Here is a 20,003-nt window from a genome sequence, read left to right on the forward strand (position 1 = left end):
TTACAAGCACCAAAGGAAGGGAAGCAGTCCATGTAATGGGTGAGGTAATTGGTGTCTCTGTTCATACCAAGTGTTAATGTGTCAAATTTAAATATGAATTCCAGTTCAGAACTTTCTCTGTAATCTGTTTTTAAAGTCTCTTTATTCTAAGACACAAATTCTCAGGTCTTCAACAGAATGACCAACTGTATTGAAGCGTGTTCACTGACCCGCTTATGTGTCCTGAGGTCTACTCTGTGTCCATTTATTCTTTGGCGAAGATTTTGCCCAGTCTGTCCGATGTACATGGTATAGGGGCATCGTTGACACACGAACACGTCAATGGAGTGGGCCACAGCATTCTTTACTCATTTGTTAGATTGACTGAAACGTTGAGCATAAATTAAACCTTTTCAAAATCCTGACGGTCCTAGGTTCAGGAGGATTTTAATTGAAATCCACATTTTGCAAGTCCACATTTTGGGACTCTGATCATGAAATTCCCAAGATTAGGGCTGAAGCCACTTTTAGCTGAGAGTCCTTTGTTCTCAAACTAGCTTATTAAATGTATTTGCAATGTGTATGCACTAACTTTTTTTAAAGTTATTTCCTTAAGCCATTTGTTGTTATTTCTTGAAATTAATTCTTCAGTATGTTTTAATGACCAGAAAGGCTTAAGACAAGAAGCTGCAGAATTTAAGAGCTTCTCTGAGCCATTTGAGATATTATTAGAATCATAGAATACTAGAACTGGAAAGGACCTCGAGAGGTCATCATGTCCGGTCCTCTGCCCTCACAGCAGGATCAAGAACCATCTTTGATCATCCCTCAGAGACGTTTATCTAAAATACTGCTCTTAAATATCTCCAGGAATGGAGATTTCACAACCTCCCTAAGCAGTTTATTCTGGTGCCTAACAATCCTGACAGAAAGGTATTCTTAATATCCAACCTAAAGTTCCCTTGCTGCTGTTTAAGCCCACTGCTTCTTGTCCCATTATAATCTTTCTCCTTTCTCCTTGCAACAACCTTTTAGGTACTTGAAAGCTATCGTTATGTCTCCTGTCGGTCTCCTCTTTTCCAAACCAAACAACCCGAGTTCTTTCAGTTGTGTCTCATATGTCATGTGTTCTAGACCTTTAATCGTTTTTGTTGTTCTTCTCTGAACCAGTTTCTCCACAACTTTCTTGAAATGTGATGCCAGCAACTGGACACTCGAGTAGAAGAATTACTTCTCATGTCTTGCTTATGACAGTCCTGTTAATGCATCCCAGAATGTGTGCTTCGTTTGCGAAAGTGTCAAATAAAAATAAAACCTAAAAGGTTCCAGTGTACCCAAAAAATGAGGACTATGCCCCCTTAGCATTTTATTTACCAACAGAGCTCCTTTTTCAAAAGCAAGGACTTTTTCAGTCACCGTGACAAAAAAAGCAAACTCAAAAGCACACAAAACAGAAGAAATTATAGTCACATTTAAGGTACTTTAATTTGGCTTGACTGTTTACAGTCATCTAATAGCATCAGATTTTAAAACTGAAATTATGGAAAACTGTTGAAAATCTAAATTGGTTGACTGACAAGGGTTCCAACCTGAGCTAATGTGGAATAAATGAGATAAGTGAGAATTAGGTGAGAATTAAAACCATTAAAACCATTTTTATTGTTGCTGGAAAAAGAATATGTATCAGAGCAGAGTTTGGTATTTTGGAGTTTTTGGTAATCAGACTCGCATTGTGACTGCTAGACCAACTGCTGGGACTGCTGCATTCAGTTAATCCCATTGGGATCCCATTCAGAAAGCTGGCTGCTCTGCTTCCAGCATGCGTGTTTTTGGCAGCAGTACTTAGAGGTTGGATGCGCACTTTCACCTAATGGAAGGCAGAGAGTCTTCAGTCCCTCCACAAATAAGCTTGAAGTGAACATGACTATACCTTACAGTAATGCTCTCTGGGAGGCTAGACTGTCATCTTCTCACTGATGAAAACTTAGGAACATGAGGGCAGTGTTTATGAAAGGATAGGGTGTAGGCACCAGACACAACCTTACTCTTTTGCTTTGGGAAGCTGATCAAGGAAGCTCTGTTTAAAAACAGCCATTATCTTTATCTGTGCATAACCTGTCCTCTGAATTATTTAAGAAAATAATACGCACTTGTGTGCTAACCCTGCGTGGAAATCACTGCTTCTGTGGCCAAGACTGTCCTTTTATTCAACTGCATGTGCCACTCAGTGGCCCTGGTAGTGGGGTTTAAGTAGACATTTTCATTAACCACTTTGGTAGCACCTCTTAGCTTTGAAACCCACACTCTGCGGTGAAGCAAATCGCCCTCTAAAGTGAGAGCAGGCTGTCTCAGAGTACACCTGAGGTTGTCTGGTTGATCACGTGACCTTAAGGCCTCATTTCTATTGAAACACTAAATTGCATTAAAACATGTCACCACCATATTTTTGTATTCCACATGGATATTTTCTTGATCCTAGGTTTTCTGGAATACACAGTGGGTATGAGTTTTCAAACTGCCCCTCTGAACTGACTGGGCATGTGTAAGGATGTCTGACAAAGATTTCATTTGCTTTCTTGCAGGTGACGACAATGGGAAGAAGGCCAACAACCCCAACCACTGTAACTGCATCATAGACCAAATTTTCACAGGTGGACTGCAGTCTGATGTCACTTGTCAAGTCTGCCAGTAAGTGTCATTTGATTAATTCAGCACTCAGCTGGAATGGGTTTAATCCATCAAGGCAGTGTCCTACTAGATTCTTTAAACTTACACTATCTTGTTGAATTACAGCATCGTCTAAATGTAAACGATTAGGAGGCATGCATCATAGATCAAGATACACTGAAAAATCTGCTTGGAAACGTGTCACAAGTTTGAGATTTAGCATCTTAGGTTAGAGTTTGATTGGGCCTTCCAAAATTAGGCTAATTTCAAAATTCATCATTGGACGACTTCCAAAGGAAATTTTTCTTTTTATAGGGAATAGACAGCTGTACCAGTTTTGAAGTAAATACAGTCACATTATTGTTTTTCTGCAACTCTGAGCCTTAGATTTTGGTGGCAACAGTTTCTAGTGGGCTTTGCTAGAGTCAGGGAAGAATCCTTTTTGTTTTATGCAATCAGGCAAAGTGGCTTATTTTAAGACATTTGACGACATAGCACCCCTGCATATTTTTGGTCTTATTTTGCATTCCCCACAACTATCTTTACTCTCTAGCAGGTGAACTGTTGTACTCTGCTCATTTTAATCAGTTGTACTCAGTTTTGGGGACTGCAGGAATGATTGAGCATCATGGGAGAAAAGGCCTAAAATGCTAGTGTTTTGTCTTTTGGATCCATAGAGTTTGTCTGTGACAGTGGTAGCCTAGACATGGTATCATCACAGCTGGTATCAACTAAAAATAATATGTGATGTCAGAATTTTTAAGAAAATTAACAAAGGAAAGATGGGAGTTAAAGAAAAAGTCAGGAGGTTCAATGCATAAGGTGAAGTTTGGCAGCTTGAAATTAATGTGCCTACGTGTTGCATATTTCTTCTTTTAAACATTTCAAATAGCTTGCACTGGTGAAACTAAATGTAGGTGCAAAGTTGTAAATTAAGATTTTTAGTCTTAAGAAGTGGTATTTAGAGGAAGGCAGAAGAGCAGATAAAGAATACAGACAGAGCATTCTTTTGTAAACAAAAAAGTTAGTATTTGGAAGCAAGAATCACATACAAATGTGAACTGTAGAAGGAAAAGTTGAAAGGACTGGCAGTCATAGCTTTCAGAGCAACTCCTCCAATCACCTCTAGCCACTGGGGGTTTGTAATCAGTTGTCCTGAAGAGGAGCATGAGCAGACATATAATGTACTATTCTGATTCTGGTGTTCTCTAAGATCTCAATTTCCAACTGGCATATCAGATTGTAGTGTGAAGTCTGAAGTTCCAGCTAGTACACCATTTCGTATCAGGAGTATTCTTCTCTTTTTGTCTGAACACAGCTACTGCAACAGTCTAATAAAAACATGTTAGGACTTTCATCTCAGGATACGGGCCAGATTCTGCATCTCAGAGCAACCTAACCAGCTGTCCCTAAATCACTGAACTCCATTAACTTGTAGATGGTAGCAAATTTATATACTGCATTCAAAACGTGCAATAAATTTCCTAGAATCTCTGGTTTTCCTTGTTGTTTTTAACGAAATGTCCAGTAAAGGAATTGGCTACATAAATGTTACTAAGCACAACTGGTTTGTCATACATACTTCGTGTAATTTGAGTGCCCTATGGGGATGAAGTAGAACTGGATGCCTTTTCCAGTAAATATCTAGTTTATACCATATAATAAGTCACACATTTTGGACTGTTCCTCTTAACTCCTCCAGTTAAATACTAAACTCCTTTCTCTTTCCTAGTGGTGTTTCCACAACGATAGACCCATTCTGGGACATCAGTTTGGATTTGCCAGGCTCCTCTACACCGTTCTGGCCACTGAGCCCAGGCAGCGATGGCAGTGTGGTGAATGGGGAAAGCCACGTATCGGGCACCACCACGCTCACAGACTGCTTGCGAAGGTATGAAATGTGGTGCACAGAATGTAGATGCGGAAATAATTCTGCTCCCCTCTGCAGTCCACAAATAAGAAATAATGGCAACTACAGGTTGAACCTCTCTAGTCCAGCACACTCTTGTCCAGCACCATCCATTATCCAGCATGATTTTATTTAGTTAGATGGACGTTTATCACGGGCGTGACCAAGTTTCTCTGTGTCCCAAAGTTTGCTTACAGCCGCCAGTGTTGGCTTTCAGTCTTCTTTGCTGCTGTTTAGCTCTAATTTACCCCTAAATGTCTTCTCAGAGCCCTGTAAGCAGTGCAAGTGTTTGTAATTCTGCTAGATAATACTGACCTTCTGTGGTTTGGTAAAGTCTCTGGTTTGGCACCAGTCAGGGCCAGCGGTCACGGACTAGAGAGGTTCAGCCTGCAACAACATTTTACCACCACAATATTCCTTGGCCAACATTCACTTAATTTTATTGTGGCTGGTTTGGGATTTTTTGTTTTGTTTTGATCTCTAGCAGAACATGACCAAATGTTGCTATCTGACAATCTATTTGTTGTATTCTATTAAAGAAAGTTTGGCCCCCTAACCCCAATCCCAGGACAGTATTTGTATCTCACGGAAACCTCTTCCACAACAGGTACTAAATGTCCCACTTCTTGGTGCTGTCAGCAGATAAGTTAAGGGTTAAATGAGCCATGGAAAGTTATTTTCCCACTCACCTCTAGAGGTGAACTCTCCAGGTCTGGCTGAGGCTCAGTGTGAGAGAGCCTGCAATACTCAAACTTGTTATGTGGCTAGCGGACGTCAGTCTCCAAGACTGTCTGGGCAGCACTTCTTGCATATGTTGGCCTAACTTGTAATAAGTGAAAAGATAATTAAGCTAGGTGCTGATAAGTAGATTGAGCATCAAAGAATGAGACAGAGAAGTACAGTTGGGTGGTATCCACACTGAAATGATGGCTTCAGCATGTAACAATCTGGAAGGAAGAAAATGGGCTGAGCAGAAAAGTGGCAAAGGCCAAAAACATGGAGGCAGGAGATTGTGAAGTTTCTGATGGAAACCAAGAAAGAGCAGCTGGAGGTAGTATGCACAAGGGAAAGGGAAATATGCATTTCTTAATCAAGACAATCAAGACCGTGGTGATCAGTTAGTATTGGAAGCTGCAGTTGCCTCAAGCAGAATGAGAACGGAGGTGGATGGCTGATCAGAAACAGTACCAACAGGCACTTGACTGTGTCTGATCTCTAGGAGTCTAAATGTCCAGTTATACTTTTAAAACATGTTATCACTGGAAGCTTCAATAACTTTAACCAACATTAGCAGGGAGACTGGAACATGCATAAAGCTTGTAAGTTTTTAAATTATGAAGAATAACTAGATGTCAGTCCTCCGTGTCTTTTTTTTTTCCCCTGAGGATTTAATATCAGGATTCCCAGAGCTTGAACGTTTTGTTTGTTTTTAATGTTTCTATGAGAGTCTGTGCAGCTGCTGGGTATTTATTTCAAGAACCCCCCCCACTGTCTACGAATTTCCCGAACCCCATTGTGCAGTTGTAAAGCACCTTTCCACCTGCCTTTGCTAACCAGCTGGCATGTCTTAAAGCCAGTGCATTTTTGGTTTAGAAAGAAAGAAAAAGAAGGAAGAGCCAGTACTCAGCAAGATCCCTGTCTCCCTCCCCAGGCAGTCCCATGACTGTGGCTGCCAAGGATCCAGTAGTCAGTACCAGCACAAAAAAAGCACTGCTTAAAACTTAGGTTTTCAAAGCAAATCTTTTTTAGGTGTTGATAGTTTGACTTTGAACAGAATTCTGTGCACAGACTTTTCTTTCTCCCTCTAGAGCTCTGACCCCACCAGCCTGTGAGCTGGAAGAGCGTGCTAGGCCTGACATATACCTGCGCTCACCAAGCATTCAGCTTTGCTTCAGAATTCCCTTGTCCACATTTTTGATTTTGAAAACAAAGGGTCTGCACAAGCTATTTCAGAATGTGATGGATGAGCAAACATTATGTCTCTCCTCTGCCACTGATGCATTTCAGGGCAGCTCGCCCAAGTGGAAGCAAATGTAAATATCTGAGTTGGAAATCTGAAACAGGGTTGTCCTACATTGGAAGCTTTAAAAATTCTGATTTATCTTACAAAAAGCAGAGGGGGAGGAGGATGAGCATATTTAATTTTGCATCTGCTTTCTGGATATAAATATTATAGCGCAGGGATTGCACTTACTTTTTATAATACAGTAGACCCTTGATTTAATGGACTAATGGGGGAGGAAGAGGTGTCCATTCATGGCAAAAGTCCATTAAATCTGAATGGTTATGCCTTATGATGCTGCACTGATCTTCCCCAGGCCATCACTCAGTCCAGTCCTTTGCCCTCCCCATCTCCCTTTCCCAATTACTGGGAGAGGAGCTACACACGGGCCTGGCTCCTTCCGCCTCCCACAGGTCTCAGCATGCTCAGCACTGCAGCTCCTCTGGCCCTGGCAGCTCCAGCAGCTCTAGTGAGTCACCGGCATTTATGTGGGGGTGAGCAGGGAGCTGGCAGGCAGCGTCCCTTATTTCCGAAGCCCGTTAAATTGGGGTCTGTTAAATTGAGGGTTTACTGTAGAGCTATAACTGACTCTACTCTGTGTTCATCTTCCTAATCTTTCTATAATAATATGAACATGCATTATGCAAAACTGTACATGGTTTTCAGCGGCTCTTACACTTAAAGAAATATGTAGGGAAAGGGGCAGCAGGTCACCTTTGGCTTTCCTGAGAGAAGCCATCAGTTTATCTTGCAATTGACAATCAAAACTATTTTCAAGATGCATTGAAAATAATTTGCCTGTGTTATTTGTCCTTGCATTGCTTAATATTTTTCAGGTTTACAAGGCCAGAACATCTAGGAAGCAGTGCCAAAATCAAATGTAGTGGTTGCCATAGCTACCAGGAATCTACCAAACAACTCACTATGAAGAAATTACCTATCGTGGCCTGTTTTCATCTCAAAGTAAGTTCACAAAGACGGATGAAAGAACAAAGACTCTGCTTTAGGGGGGATGAGTTGAGTTTGTCGATCTCTCTGCTACCTCTAACATCACAGTAATTAATATATTGAAACATTAACCTAAAGGATAGCAGGCTTGTCCTGTTACATTTTAGTTTAAGGACATCATAACTGTAGGGTATAGTGCAGCATTGCCCATTTGTCTCCAGGCACTTTTCACAATAGAATATTTCTGGACCAAACGCAAATGAATCCCTAGTGGCACTTATTCCCCATGTACAATAGAGCCATTACCCACCAGCAGTGTTCCTGTAAGTTGAGCACTTGGGCAGCCACCCATGAGATAGTCAGGTCTCGCCCAAGTGACTAGCAGAGCACCCACATCTGGCAGTGTGTGTTTCTATGGGTGGTGCACATCCACACATGCCTGGGTGCACATTACAAAACTATTCAGCCCCTGGATGGAAACAATTAGAGGGAACACTGCCCACAACCCACAAAGAATGAGAGAAAACCAAATACCCTGAGCTTCAGCAGGAAGGATGCCACAGAGGCACTCTCTTTTGAAAGGAAAGCATTCCAAAATTATAGGGACAACAATAAAAAACGCTTCCTGGAACCTCCCAACCCTTCGTCTCAAGATTATATTGTGGTGACTGTTAGTACTTCCAGCCCACCGTTGATATCAGAAGCTGTGGTAGAAGATAGTATACGGGGTGGCCACTTAGTTCAGTCCTGAACTGTCTGTGGCTTTAACTGCAAGTAATGTGACCATGGAGAGTAGGCAGTAAGTGCAGAGCATGGAAGTGTCTTGAGGCCAGGACTACACTACACCTGAAAGTTAATTCTAGATACACAATTCCAGCTACGACAAATGAGTTACCTGGCCGTCCTCACAGAGGGAGGTCGACAGGAGAAATTTTCCCATTGACCTACCTTACTGCTTGCAATAATGAGCCCTCATAGTTCAATGTTGCATGTCCTCCCCACGAGGCAAGTGAAATTGAACCCCCATCTCCTGGTAAGTATAGGCATACCCTTCTTTGTTTTCCTTTTCAAAGTGGAAAGAAGATGAGATTGCTTCAGGGCAAAGCAACCTGGTTGACAATATAGAAACAGATTGTAGTAGCATTTGTGTAGCCATGGTGATTGATGGTTCTTAAAATAAGGCTAGAGCCACACTATCATGAAATATCGACCTGCTCTGGGTTGATCTTCCTGGGGTTCTTTTCACGCATGAAGCAATGCTTTCAGGGGTCAAAGTCGACCCTGGAACTTATTGTGAGAGGTGAGGAATAAGGAAGGTCAACAGGAGAAGTGCTCCCATCGACCCTCCTCCATGTAGACAGACGTCGAAGTCGATCAGCAATAAGTCGATTTTAGCTATGCAGTTGGTGTAGCTAAAATTGTATATTGGTGGTCGACTTCTATGTCTAGTGTAGACATAGCCTGAGTGATCTTTGGAGTCATCTTGTTGTCCTGTCTGGTAAAAGTTAATATGTAACCTTTCATGCATCAAAGCACTGTAGTAGTCTCTCAGTCCCGATAGCTGTTGTAATGATAAATCGTAAGGTATTTAATAGAGAGTAACTGATATCAAATTCTTCATAAAGAAGATATATGTGTTCTGACAGCATTATTAATACGATTACAAAGGTGAGCAGAGAATCAAAAAAATATTAAGTCTAAGTTTGACACCCTGTTCTGTTGCTAGGGAATTGTTATGGCACTGCCAAGGGAGAATAATTAGCTAGAAGTGTAAATAGGACAGGAGTACTGAGAAGTGGGGAAAGAGGCCTTCTTTAAATAGAAGCTCATTCATCTCCTTCTGCTATTTGTTCCGTTCTCCACTTCAGTACAAAGGATGTGGAAGTATGACTTGATCACAAATGCATCTCTCCCTTTGGGAGAAAAGAGGCAGATTATTTTTTTAATTTTATCATCCATTTGTCCCTTATTTTGACTTAGTAATTTGTGTGCGCAGATAACTGTCATAACTATGTCAGTCACCTGAGATAATTTCTTACTTTGTTGATGATGGCAGATTAAATACACCCGTCAGATGGTAGAATCCTAAAAGGCATATCTAACCATGGTCACATTTCTCTAATCACCAGTTTCGTTGGAAACATAAGCTACTGTATAGGTTTGTGAGGTGCCTATCATGCTGGAGTCACTGTTGGAGGCCATAGCATAAATGTTAAACTTATCCCCAGTTTATGTTAAGATATCTCCCTAGATAGCTGAGTCACCATTCAAAACAATATGCTTTGTTTCCTCCTCTCCCCTTTAGCCCTTCAGAGTTAGGATTTCCTAGGGAAAATTTCTTAGCGCTTATTCATCTAGCCGATAGAGGAGGTATTGGAACCTTTACTATCATCTTTGAAAAGCCCTGGAAGTCTGGAGAGATTTCAGAAGACTGGAAAAGGGCAAACATAGTGCCCGTCTATAATAAAGGGAAAAAGAACAATTCAGGAAACTACAGACCAGTCAGTTCAACTTCTGTGCCCAGAAAGATAATGGAGCAAGTAATTAAGGAACTCATCTGCAAACATCGGGAAGAAAATAAGATGATAGATAACAGCCAGCATGGATTTGTGAAGAACATATCATGCCAGGCCATTCTGATAGCTTTCTTTGACAGGGTAACAAGCCTTGTGGGTAAGGGAGAAGTGGTGGATGTGGTATACCTCGACTTTAGTAAGGTCTTGCATGATCTTATCAATAAACTAGGCAAATACAACTTAAGTGGGGCTACTATAAGGTGTGCATAACTGGCTGGATAACCATTCTCAGGGGGAAGTTCTTAAAGGTTTGCAGGCCTACTGGAAGGGCATAACAAGTGGGGTTCTGCAGGGGTCTGTTTTGGGACTGGTTCTATTCAATATCTTCATCAATGATTTAGATATTGGCAAAGAGAGTACACTTACTAATTTTGTGGATGACTCCAAGCTTGGAGTGCTTGCAACTACTTTGGAAGATAGGGTCAGAATTCAAAATTATCTGGACAAACTGGAGAAATGGTCTGAGGTAAACAGGATGAAGTTTAATAAGGACATATGCAAAGTACTCCACTTGGGAAGGAACAATGAGCTTCATACATACCAAATGGGAGGTGACTGTCTAGGAAGGAGTACTGTGGAAAGGGATGCAGGGTCATAGTGGACCACAAGCTAAACATGAGTCAACAGTGTGATGCTGTTGCAAAAAAAACAAATATGATTGTGGGATACATTAACAGGAGTGTTGAGTGCAAGACACAGGAACTCATTCTTCCACTCTACTCAGCACTCATTAGGCTTCAATTGGAGTATTGTGTTCAGTTCTGTGCACCACGTTTCAAGAAAGATGTGAAGAAACTGGAGAAGATCAACAAGAATGATTAAAGGTCTGGAGAACATGAGCTATGAGGGAAGACTGAAAGAACTAGGCTTGTTTAGTTTAGAAAAGAGAAGACTTGAAGGGAATATGATAGTGGTTTTCAAGTACCTATGACAGGGTTACAAGAAGGAGGGAGAAGAATTTTTCTCCTTGGCTCTGAGGATAGGACAAGGAGCAGTGGGTTTAAACTGCAGTGAGGGAGTTTTAGGTTGGACATTAGGAAAAACTTCCTAACTGTCAAGGTGGTTATGCACTGGAATAAATTGTGCAGGGAGGTTGTGGAATCTCCATCCCTGGAGATATTTGAGAGGTTAGACAGACATCTATTGAAGATGGTCTAGCTGCTTAGTTTTGCTGTGTGGGCAGGGGTCTGGACTCAATGGCGTTTTGAGGTCCTTACCAGTTCTAGTGTTCTGTGGTTCTATGAAAGCTACCAGAAAAATACTTAATTCACATCCCTGTGCTGTGGTGTGCCAGTCTCCCTACTTTCTTTTCATCTCACCTTGCTCACTATATGTAAGACATACAAGAAGATGAAATCAGCCTCTGCTCTAAAAGAAATGTCCACTTTCTGTCTTCAGCGGTTTGAACACTCAGCCAAACTGAGGCGAAAGATCACTACGTACGTCTCCTTTCCACTGGAGTTGGACATGACACCATTTATGGCTTCCAGGTATGTACAGTGTTAAAAATCCCCCAGAGGTTAGGTTAGTTTGGATACCAATCTTCCACATGCATGTTGTGAAGATGGAATAGCCTTTAAAAAGGAAGATAATTAACAAGGAAGTCCTTTGTTCAAAATGCTGGTGCTCCCATATTCTGCCCTGACTGTAATCAGGGAGGGTCAAATTTAACATTCCTATTATTTTTTATGTTACAAAAATGTGCAAAAATCTCCCTTGCCGTTCTTCTGTGAAGTCCTCTTCAGCCACTCCATAGATGAGAGGGGGTAAGGTATAAGCCCAATTAAAACATTTTAAACTAGGATTGTGTCTCCTTTTAGTGTTTTAGATTGTAAGCTTCTCCACATGTCGACTAATTTTTTAATTCAAAACTCAGTCACAAGAACAAAATCCTAAGGTAAAAATCCTTCCATTAAACTCAGTAAGTGAGCTGAGATAATACATTTTTATCAAGTAGTATACTTTGCGTCCTTTCTAATTAAATTAGTACTACACAAATCATAACTAATGCCAAAAGCACAAAAATAATGCGTCTCTTAAATTTGGGATCCATATCGATACAGTTTTAATAACAATTTCAAAATTATTTACTACAGACAAACGTAGTTATTTCTGCCAAGAAAGAGGGACAGTTCCAAGCCTCCACTAAATTGCCTGTGTGAGATCAGAGAAGGTTAGTTTATATCAATACAATGAGTATTTGAGGCTTTTGTGCTACTCTCTGGTTAGTCCTCTGTGGATAAAATAGCTGGGTGCTAATGAAGGGTTTCAGGTATGCAGGAGCGTAGCCACTATGATGTCAGGGTAGTTATTTTTCTGTAGCAGGGGACTCTGTAATCGGAATTTTATCAGCTTATGAAACCAGGAAGGCAATCGTATTGCTCTAATAAAAAATGCAAAGTAAACTCCCAAGTCAAAGCAATGGCCATGGATGCACAGGATTTTGAGGTTAATGTAATTGTATTTTGTTCACGGTTAAAAGCAGTGTTCCCTGCAAGCTGGGCACTTGTGCGGCCTCTCAGGAGAGCTTCATAAGCCACCCAGCTGATTAGCAGAGCACCCACAGCTAAGTTTTTTTTTTTTGCTGGTGGTGCACATTTACACATGCCTCAGTGCACGTAAATTTATTCTACCTATGGATAGAAAAAATCTGCACATGAATGGAAAAGATTGGAACCAAAATGGTTAAGAGCCAAATTTAGCTCCTCTTAGGATTTGGAGACGGGAAGTTGTGACTTACGCACATGCATGTTGGCAGGATTATTGCCTTAGTTAGGAGGAGAAATCATGTTGCTAGAAAGCCTCACAATGAACACAAATGTAGTATATGTAACACCATAGTCAGCAATCCTCTTTCGCTATTTCACTTGCCCCGGAGGTAGCATGCAGGCTCTCTGCCATGTGTGACCCACTGCCTGCTTTTGGAAAACCACTGCTTTTAAGTGACTGGATTCTTGTGTGTGTTTTTGTTGCAGCAAAGAGAGCAGAATGAATGGGCAGTACCAGCAGCCAACGGATAGTCTAAACAATGATAATAAGTAAGTGTTGCCTTCCAGTACTCTCCCAGTATGCCCGGTGCCTGACTCTTGCAGGGCGAAGTAGTATCTGCTCTGTGTCCTGCCGTGATAAAGCAGTGTCATGTTTTACAGCACAGCGAGTCTGCTCTGTGTCAAAATAAAGCTTATATTGTGTGTTTACTTAGCCATTCATACCTCTGAGCAACTAGGCTAGTGCCCTGTTAGCATTAACACCAGTCACAGTATAGGGAAGAAATTAAACATCATTGATATTGGATGAAAGGAAATGCTTTTTCTTTAAACATAGCTACATTTCTTGCAGCTCTCATTCCTGGGGAACTTCCAGAGGACTGGGAATCAACAAATGTTGCGCTAATGTTAAAAAGGGTAAATGGGACAACCTGAGTAGTAGTTATCCTGTCATCATAGGCAAAAGGCAAAAAAAAAAACAAAAAAAAACTGGCTGATATAGGACTAGGTTAATCAGGAATTTAAGGAAGGTAATGTAATTAATGCCAATTAGCCTATGTTTATAGAAAATAGATCTTACCAAACTTTTTGGTTTTTATTGAGTTTTGTTAGTAAAAATAAGAGGGTTGATCTAATATACTTAAAACTTCTACAAGTTATTTGGCTTGGTACCACAAGCATTTTGATTAAGAAACTAGAACAATACATAGTCAGCATGGCACACCTTAAATGGATCAAAAACTGGCTGTTAGTTTTAAATGGGGGATCACTGAGCTAATGTGTTTCTAGTGGGGTCCTGCAGGCATTAATTCCTGGCAATGCATTATTAGCATTTTTACCAATGACCTGCAAGGAATCAGCATCTTCATTAATAATGTTTGCAGATGGCACAAAGATGGGGATGGGGTAATAATAAAGAGGACAGGTCACTGCTACAGTGACATGGATTGTTTAAGATGGGTACAAGCAAATGATAAATTTTAATATAGTTAAATGATAGCATATGTATTCAGGAACAACAACATAAGCCAGACTTACACAATGGAGGAATCTATCCTGGGAAGCAGTGGCTAGGGGGTCTTGGTGGGTAAACAGCTGAACATGAGCAACCAGTGCAGTGTTGTGGCAAGAGAGGATAATACAATCCTTACATTTCTAACTGGGAAATATTGAGTAGGATTAAGGAGATTATATAACATCTGTATCTGGCACTGGTTTTGACTGCTGCTGGAATACTATCCCGCTCCAGTGTCCACAATTCAGGAAAGATGTTGATAAACTGGAGAGAGGTCAGAGAAGAACTGCAAGAATGATTGATTGAAAGGATTAGAAACCCTGCCTTATTGCAGTAGGTTCCAGGAGCTCTAGCTCTCCAGTTTAACAAAGAGAATGTTATGCAATGGCATGATTGTAGTTTGTGTATACCTTCATAGAGTACAGAAATTTGCTAACAGAGGGCTCTTTAGCCTAGCAGGCAAAGATGCAATAAAACCCATTGGCTAGAAGCTGGACAAATTCAGATCAGAAATAAGATGCATATTTTTAATAGCAAATGTAATTATTGGGACAAATTACCAAGGGCTGTACTGGATTCTCCATCACTGGACATTTTTAACTGAAGATTGGGGTGTTTTTCTAAAAGATCTGCTCTGGAGCAAACAAGAATTAATTCAGCAAAGTCTTGTGGCCTGGGTTATACAAGTCTTACTAGGTGATCTGTTTCCTTTTTGGCTTCATAATCCATATATCTATGAATGAATAATATCAATCTACTTATTTTAAAACAAAAGTCTGTTTACTACTCAAATGTGAGCAAAGCTTCCCACTGTAACACTGATAGTTGTAGTAAAATAGACAGGGACCAGTAGCAAGATGATGGGAAGAAAAGCCTGCCCCATCCCCAACCAGGATTATGTACTGGTGGAACAGAGATTAAATGTAGCATTCATTATGCACACACAACCACAGCCACAACCTTCTACCTGCTAAAAATGTCAAGTATTTTCTTTCAATCCTATAGTTCATTTACTGTGTTTTCTCCACCAGGTATTCCTTGTTTGCAGTAGTTAATCACCAAGGAACCTTGGAGAGCGGGCACTATACCAGCTTCATCCGGCAACACAAGGACCAGTGGTTCAAATGTGATGATGCCATCATCACCAAGGCTAGCATTAAGGATGTACTAGACAGTGAAGGGTAGGTAGTGAACAAAAAGGGTCTGAGAAAGGAAGTGGATGAACTTGATGACTTTATCAGGTTTTTACCATTATAAACAGCTTCTCTCCGGACTGATCATATTTTAGGGCATCAGAAAGCTGGTCCAACCTGCTCAGGTCAGACTGGACAAAGGGGAAAGACAAGTTAGCAGTGCTTTGTCCTGCTTTGCTTGATAACTAGTTTCTTGTGTGTCTGCCTACCTTTTGGCTAATTCAGTAAACAGCAGTAGTATCTGCCTGATCACAGCCCTGGTATCCAAAGGTGTGATAGGGTTTTACACATGTTGCTTTCATTGTTAAATGCATTATGATCAGAACTGAAGTAATCCCACTGGGTCAACCATAACCATATGGACCACCTTCTTAAACACCATCAGGCACAATTCCATATTATATCAGATTATCAACTCTGGAGCAGTTTATAGAGCAGGCTGTATAACACAGTGGTTAGATAGCCAGAAAGTACTACTGATACCCACTTTGGGTGTTTGTTTCTGAGCACACATGAATAGCCAGATGCTTCCTGTATCTTGTACGTATCTTATTGCCACTCCCTTTCTTCCATTAGTTTGCATCACCCACTTATTGCATATAGCTTTACATTGGATTGGGAACTGGACAGGGGCTCTGTTTAGTATGTGTTTGTACAAATCCTAGTTCAGTGGGGCCTTGATCCTGATTTGACCTCTGGGTGCTATTGTCATACAAGTGCTAGATACTAATAAAAGGCAGAACTTGCCTATTACTTTAGAACTGCCCTTTTGATGCTTCATTTTGGAGAGCAGTAGGCTTGGAAAGCAACTCATGGTCCTCATTGCTGCTTCTGTCATGTGATTTTTTTTCTTTGTCCGCTGTATGCCCCAGTTAGAAATACTTGGTAGAAGAAAAGTTAGCTCTGAAACAATAATGGGGAGGGTGTTTTTTTGTGGGCATCATCTGACACTCATCTGGACTGGGCTGTTTACTTCCCCTTATTGTTTTAGTCTTTCTGGACTCATTTCACCCTAATTCATTTTCATTTGAGTCTGTTCATCCCAGAAGCAGGATGACCTGGATGTGAAGGCCAGCATCAAACTCTGCTTTGTATGACTCCATGCCATATATTATTGGTGCCCAGGTCCAGTGTCTCTGGGGCCTGAAAGGGCAGAAACAGGACAGGTTCTCTATCTACTCTTTTCCCTTTGCTTGGGCCCCCACTGATCACGAAGGTCACTTCAAACTCCTGCCGATGGAGGAGATTCGTAGGATGCAGTTGAACTGAGCAAACAGTACGTTGGTGTACGCCATATAGATCTCTAGAGAGGCCCCTCCAGACAAGTCATGGGAAGCTACTGTTACAGGCCTGCTTGAGTGAGAAGTATGAGCGACTGAAGAAAAAGCAAGAAAACATTGTGAAGCAGAAGAAGATGGGAGTATGCAAGGGGCAGTAGTAGTACTTGGAATTCATTGCTTCAACTTGGTATAGAAAGACTGCCGTATTGGGTCAGACCAACGGTCCACCTAGCACAGTATCCTGCCTCCCAGGGCAGCCAGAGCCAGGTGCTTCAGAAGGAGTGCATGGAACTGGGCAGTTTAGAGAGAATCCACAATCTTTTGCTCTTGGCTTTTGGCAATCGGGGGTTTAGGGTTTCCTCAAGCACAAAGGTACATCCCTGACCATCTTGCCTGAAAGCCATAGATAGACTGATCTTCCATGAACTTACCTCGTTCTTTTTTTAACCCAGTTGTACTTTTGGCCATCACAACATCCCATGGCAATGAATTCCACAGGATAATTGTGCACTGTGTGGAAAAAGTACCGCTTCTTGTTTTTTTTAAGCCTGTTAATTTCATGAGTTAATCCACTAATTTTTGGGCTTTCAGAAAGGAGAAAAACACTTCTCTATTCAGTTTTTCCACACCATTCAGGATTTTATAGACCTCCATCATATCTCCCCAAAATGATGATTTTCAAATTGATAGTACCATGTCAATCGCTTTCCTCAAATCTGCACTGCGGATGCTACATAAAGCAATATTTTTGCAATGTTAACATGTTTGTCATTTGAGAAACATCAGGGATTGGGTTCTGTTTCCAAAAAAAAAAAAAACTTAAAATCTGTACTCGCCTCCATTCTGGCATTTCCAATCATGGGTTTGATGCTGGAAAGATCAAATCTGTTCTGTTCTCGTTTTAATTATACCTGACATTTCCTTTGATTGCTACAGTTCAGGCAGTTCAGTTTGGAATTTTTAATGGATTTTCGTATTTTCCTTTTCTGTTCTTCAGCCCGGCAACATGCATCTCTTCTATAATGTTTGATTTTTTTGGTATAGAAGCATGTAGGTGTTATGTGAAGGTCTCCCATCCAGTTGCCAGTCTGGTCCCACCCAATGAACAGGGTGGTCAAGCTGCAGGACAGACTCTTAGTGAGCATATTGAGCTTCTGATTAAATTCTGTGTGCAGATTTTTTTTTCTTTTAATGGTCATCCTATAAAACTAGCTCACTTCCCTGGAATCGTCACAGCTTTCAAAGAAAAATAGCACTGAAAGTCCTTATTTTTATCATGGCCAGATTGGTGTTTAGGAGCAAAAATCTGTGATTTGCACCAGAAGATTAAAGTAGTGTTGTGTCTTCCTTTTTGCAGATATTTGCTGTTCTATCACAAACAGTTCCTGGAATATGAGTAGCCTTATCCAGCAGCTTGTCAGATAAATGAAAGGAAGAAAACAAGCAAGCCTTCTGAAATGACACACAAACCTACCTGAAATGAAAAGACCCATTAAACAACAACTAGCACTGAGCTGTAACAGGACCTACTTGACACTGGCTCACAGCCTGGCGGAGTAAGAAATGAACAATGCCCAAACGTGTATGCAGTCCCGCAAGGACAGAAAGGGGGGATAAATAAAGAGGCTACAGTCAGTCACGTAAGAGCAGAAATATAAACTGAGAGGAATGTTTTGGGTGGGGAAATGGGAGCCAAGGAGTCCGGGCACTGGTACATCTCCTATGTTCCTCCAAAAAGTGTGTGGGAAGGCAAAGGGGGTGTGCCATCATCTCCATAAAGCATCTTCTCCATTGGTGCTTCAGCTCCAACTGACCAATCATATAACAGTTGTTATTAAAAATCCAAGCCCATTTTTGACGCATATGGGTCTGAAAGCAGTAAAGTGGAGGAGGATGGGATGACGCAACTAAAGGACTTTGCAAGTATCTTTTTATTTGTGAATTTTAGTTATTAAATAAATACAGTATGAAACTATTAGGCTCTTTTTTTCGACAAACGTAAAAGAAATCCTAAATTGTGGAACCGAAGCTACAATACTGAGACAGGTTTTCAAGCATGTCTGCTGCACAGGGTGGTTTGCCCTCAAACTGCTCATCAAAGCATCTGCACAGAGTCTTTTCTGTTTGAGCCCTTTGTTTTGTTTTGTTTTTCTATAAATAGCTATTTTCTTAATTTTTTTCCCTTTTTTTCATGAGAATGAAATTCATAAATGAAACCATCAGTAAAATGAATGAGTTGGCGTGTTTATACTGTAAAAGTGGTCTTGGTTCTTCTTTTAAATGTTGTCAATAAGTTTGATTTCGTAAAATCACCCATTTTGTGGTTTGCTGGTTTTGTTCCTTTCCCCAGTTCTGCCAACTCCCCTCAAAGAGAGGCAGCGTTTGCCAGGATGGTGGTGGGGAGAATCTGCCATCTGCTAGCTATGGCTGCTGCTGGGTGCAGTCTGGAGGCATAGATGTGCGGTTGTTGAGCACTTCTGCATTACCCCAGGCTCTTAAAGTAAACAAAGCATTTTCCTGGTATGTGCTAGGCTTTTATTGGTTCGTTCTCTCCTCCCACATATATTAACCCCTCACAGACCCCCTCCTCTTTTTGGAATCCCATCCTTTTTTATGTCCTTAACTCCTAGCAGCCAGGATGCAGGCTTGCTTCTGTTTTGTCACAAATATGTTTCTGTTCCTTCCCCTCTTCCTTCCCCTCTGTTAAGAGCAGCCCATTTGCCTGTCTAGACACTGGCTGTAAGGTTGCATTTTCTGTATGTTTTATTCCCAGGAAGCAAGGCTGTAGATTGAGTTGCAGTCCACAAGAAAAAGGTTTATTCACCTCTTAACCCCTGTGAATGCAGAGCTCAAAAGGGAGGCGGGGACGGAATTGTCTTTTCGGCTGCTATCAGCTGCTGCTTCTTGGAAAATTTGCAAATGTTGGTCTGTCACAAGATTAGTGGTGGTATTTCTTTGTGTACCAGTGACACTGATAAGGTTCTGTTTCTGCATACATATTTAAGCAATCCTGCTTTGATCGTAGTAGCAAATATTCTCCTTTCCAGTGGCTGGGTGAAGACTGTAGGGTGAGGCAGAGACAGCTCGTCTGCATAGCTAAACAAAAAATTTGAAAAGGCTAGACCAATCCCTATGCCCTAGAGACAATTTGCAGGTGTCTGCCTCCTTAAGACAGGACTTGAGTGTCTTGATCTGTTTCATGGAAGACCTGGAGGGAGGAGAACACTTAAAACTGTTTCTAGAATGAGTACCTTGTGCTGCAGATTCACAGAGCTAGAATAAGATTGTGATATAAGATTGGGGGAGCTAGACAGTATGATTCCTGCATGGTAACTGTTTTTGTAACATTTTCTTATCTGTCTTTCCCGCTGCACAAACTCAGAATGCTTCTGGCTTGATTTGGTAAAGATCATAATTGGCTACTGCAGGGTTTAAATTAATGATATT

At 41.1% G+C, this 20,003-nt stretch overlaps 1 protein-coding gene across 3 annotated transcripts in view; it reads left to right on the forward strand.

The window, feature by feature from the left end:
• USP22 (ubiquitin specific peptidase 22) overlaps positions 1–18,877 on the forward strand; it is a 178,958-nt gene extending 160,081 nt beyond the window's left edge. For 2 of the 3 annotated variants that reach the window (XM_075010791.1, XM_075010792.1), the window contains 7 exons: positions 2,562–2,667; positions 4,379–4,537; positions 7,394–7,520; positions 11,480–11,571; positions 13,057–13,119; positions 15,115–15,264; positions 17,914–18,877. In XM_075010791.1, coding sequence (XP_074866892.1) covers positions 2,562–2,667; positions 4,379–4,537; positions 7,394–7,520; positions 11,480–11,571; positions 13,057–13,119; positions 15,115–15,264; positions 17,914–17,956 — 740 coding nt within the window. In that variant the 3' untranslated portion in view covers positions 17,957–18,877. Of the gene's footprint in view, positions 1–2,561; positions 2,668–4,378; positions 4,538–7,393; positions 7,521–11,479; positions 11,572–12,177; positions 12,255–13,056; positions 13,120–15,114; positions 15,265–17,913 lie in introns of those variants that run through there. The other variant, XR_012647743.1, reaches the window with a different exon arrangement.
• Positions 18,878–20,003: the final 1,126 nt, after the last annotated feature.

The sequence above is a fragment of the Carettochelys insculpta genome, chromosome 16 (assembly GCF_033958435.1).
Source record: "Carettochelys insculpta isolate YL-2023 chromosome 16, ASM3395843v1, whole genome shotgun sequence".
In the NCBI taxonomy this organism is placed as follows: domain Eukaryota; kingdom Metazoa; phylum Chordata; order Testudines; family Carettochelyidae; genus Carettochelys; species Carettochelys insculpta.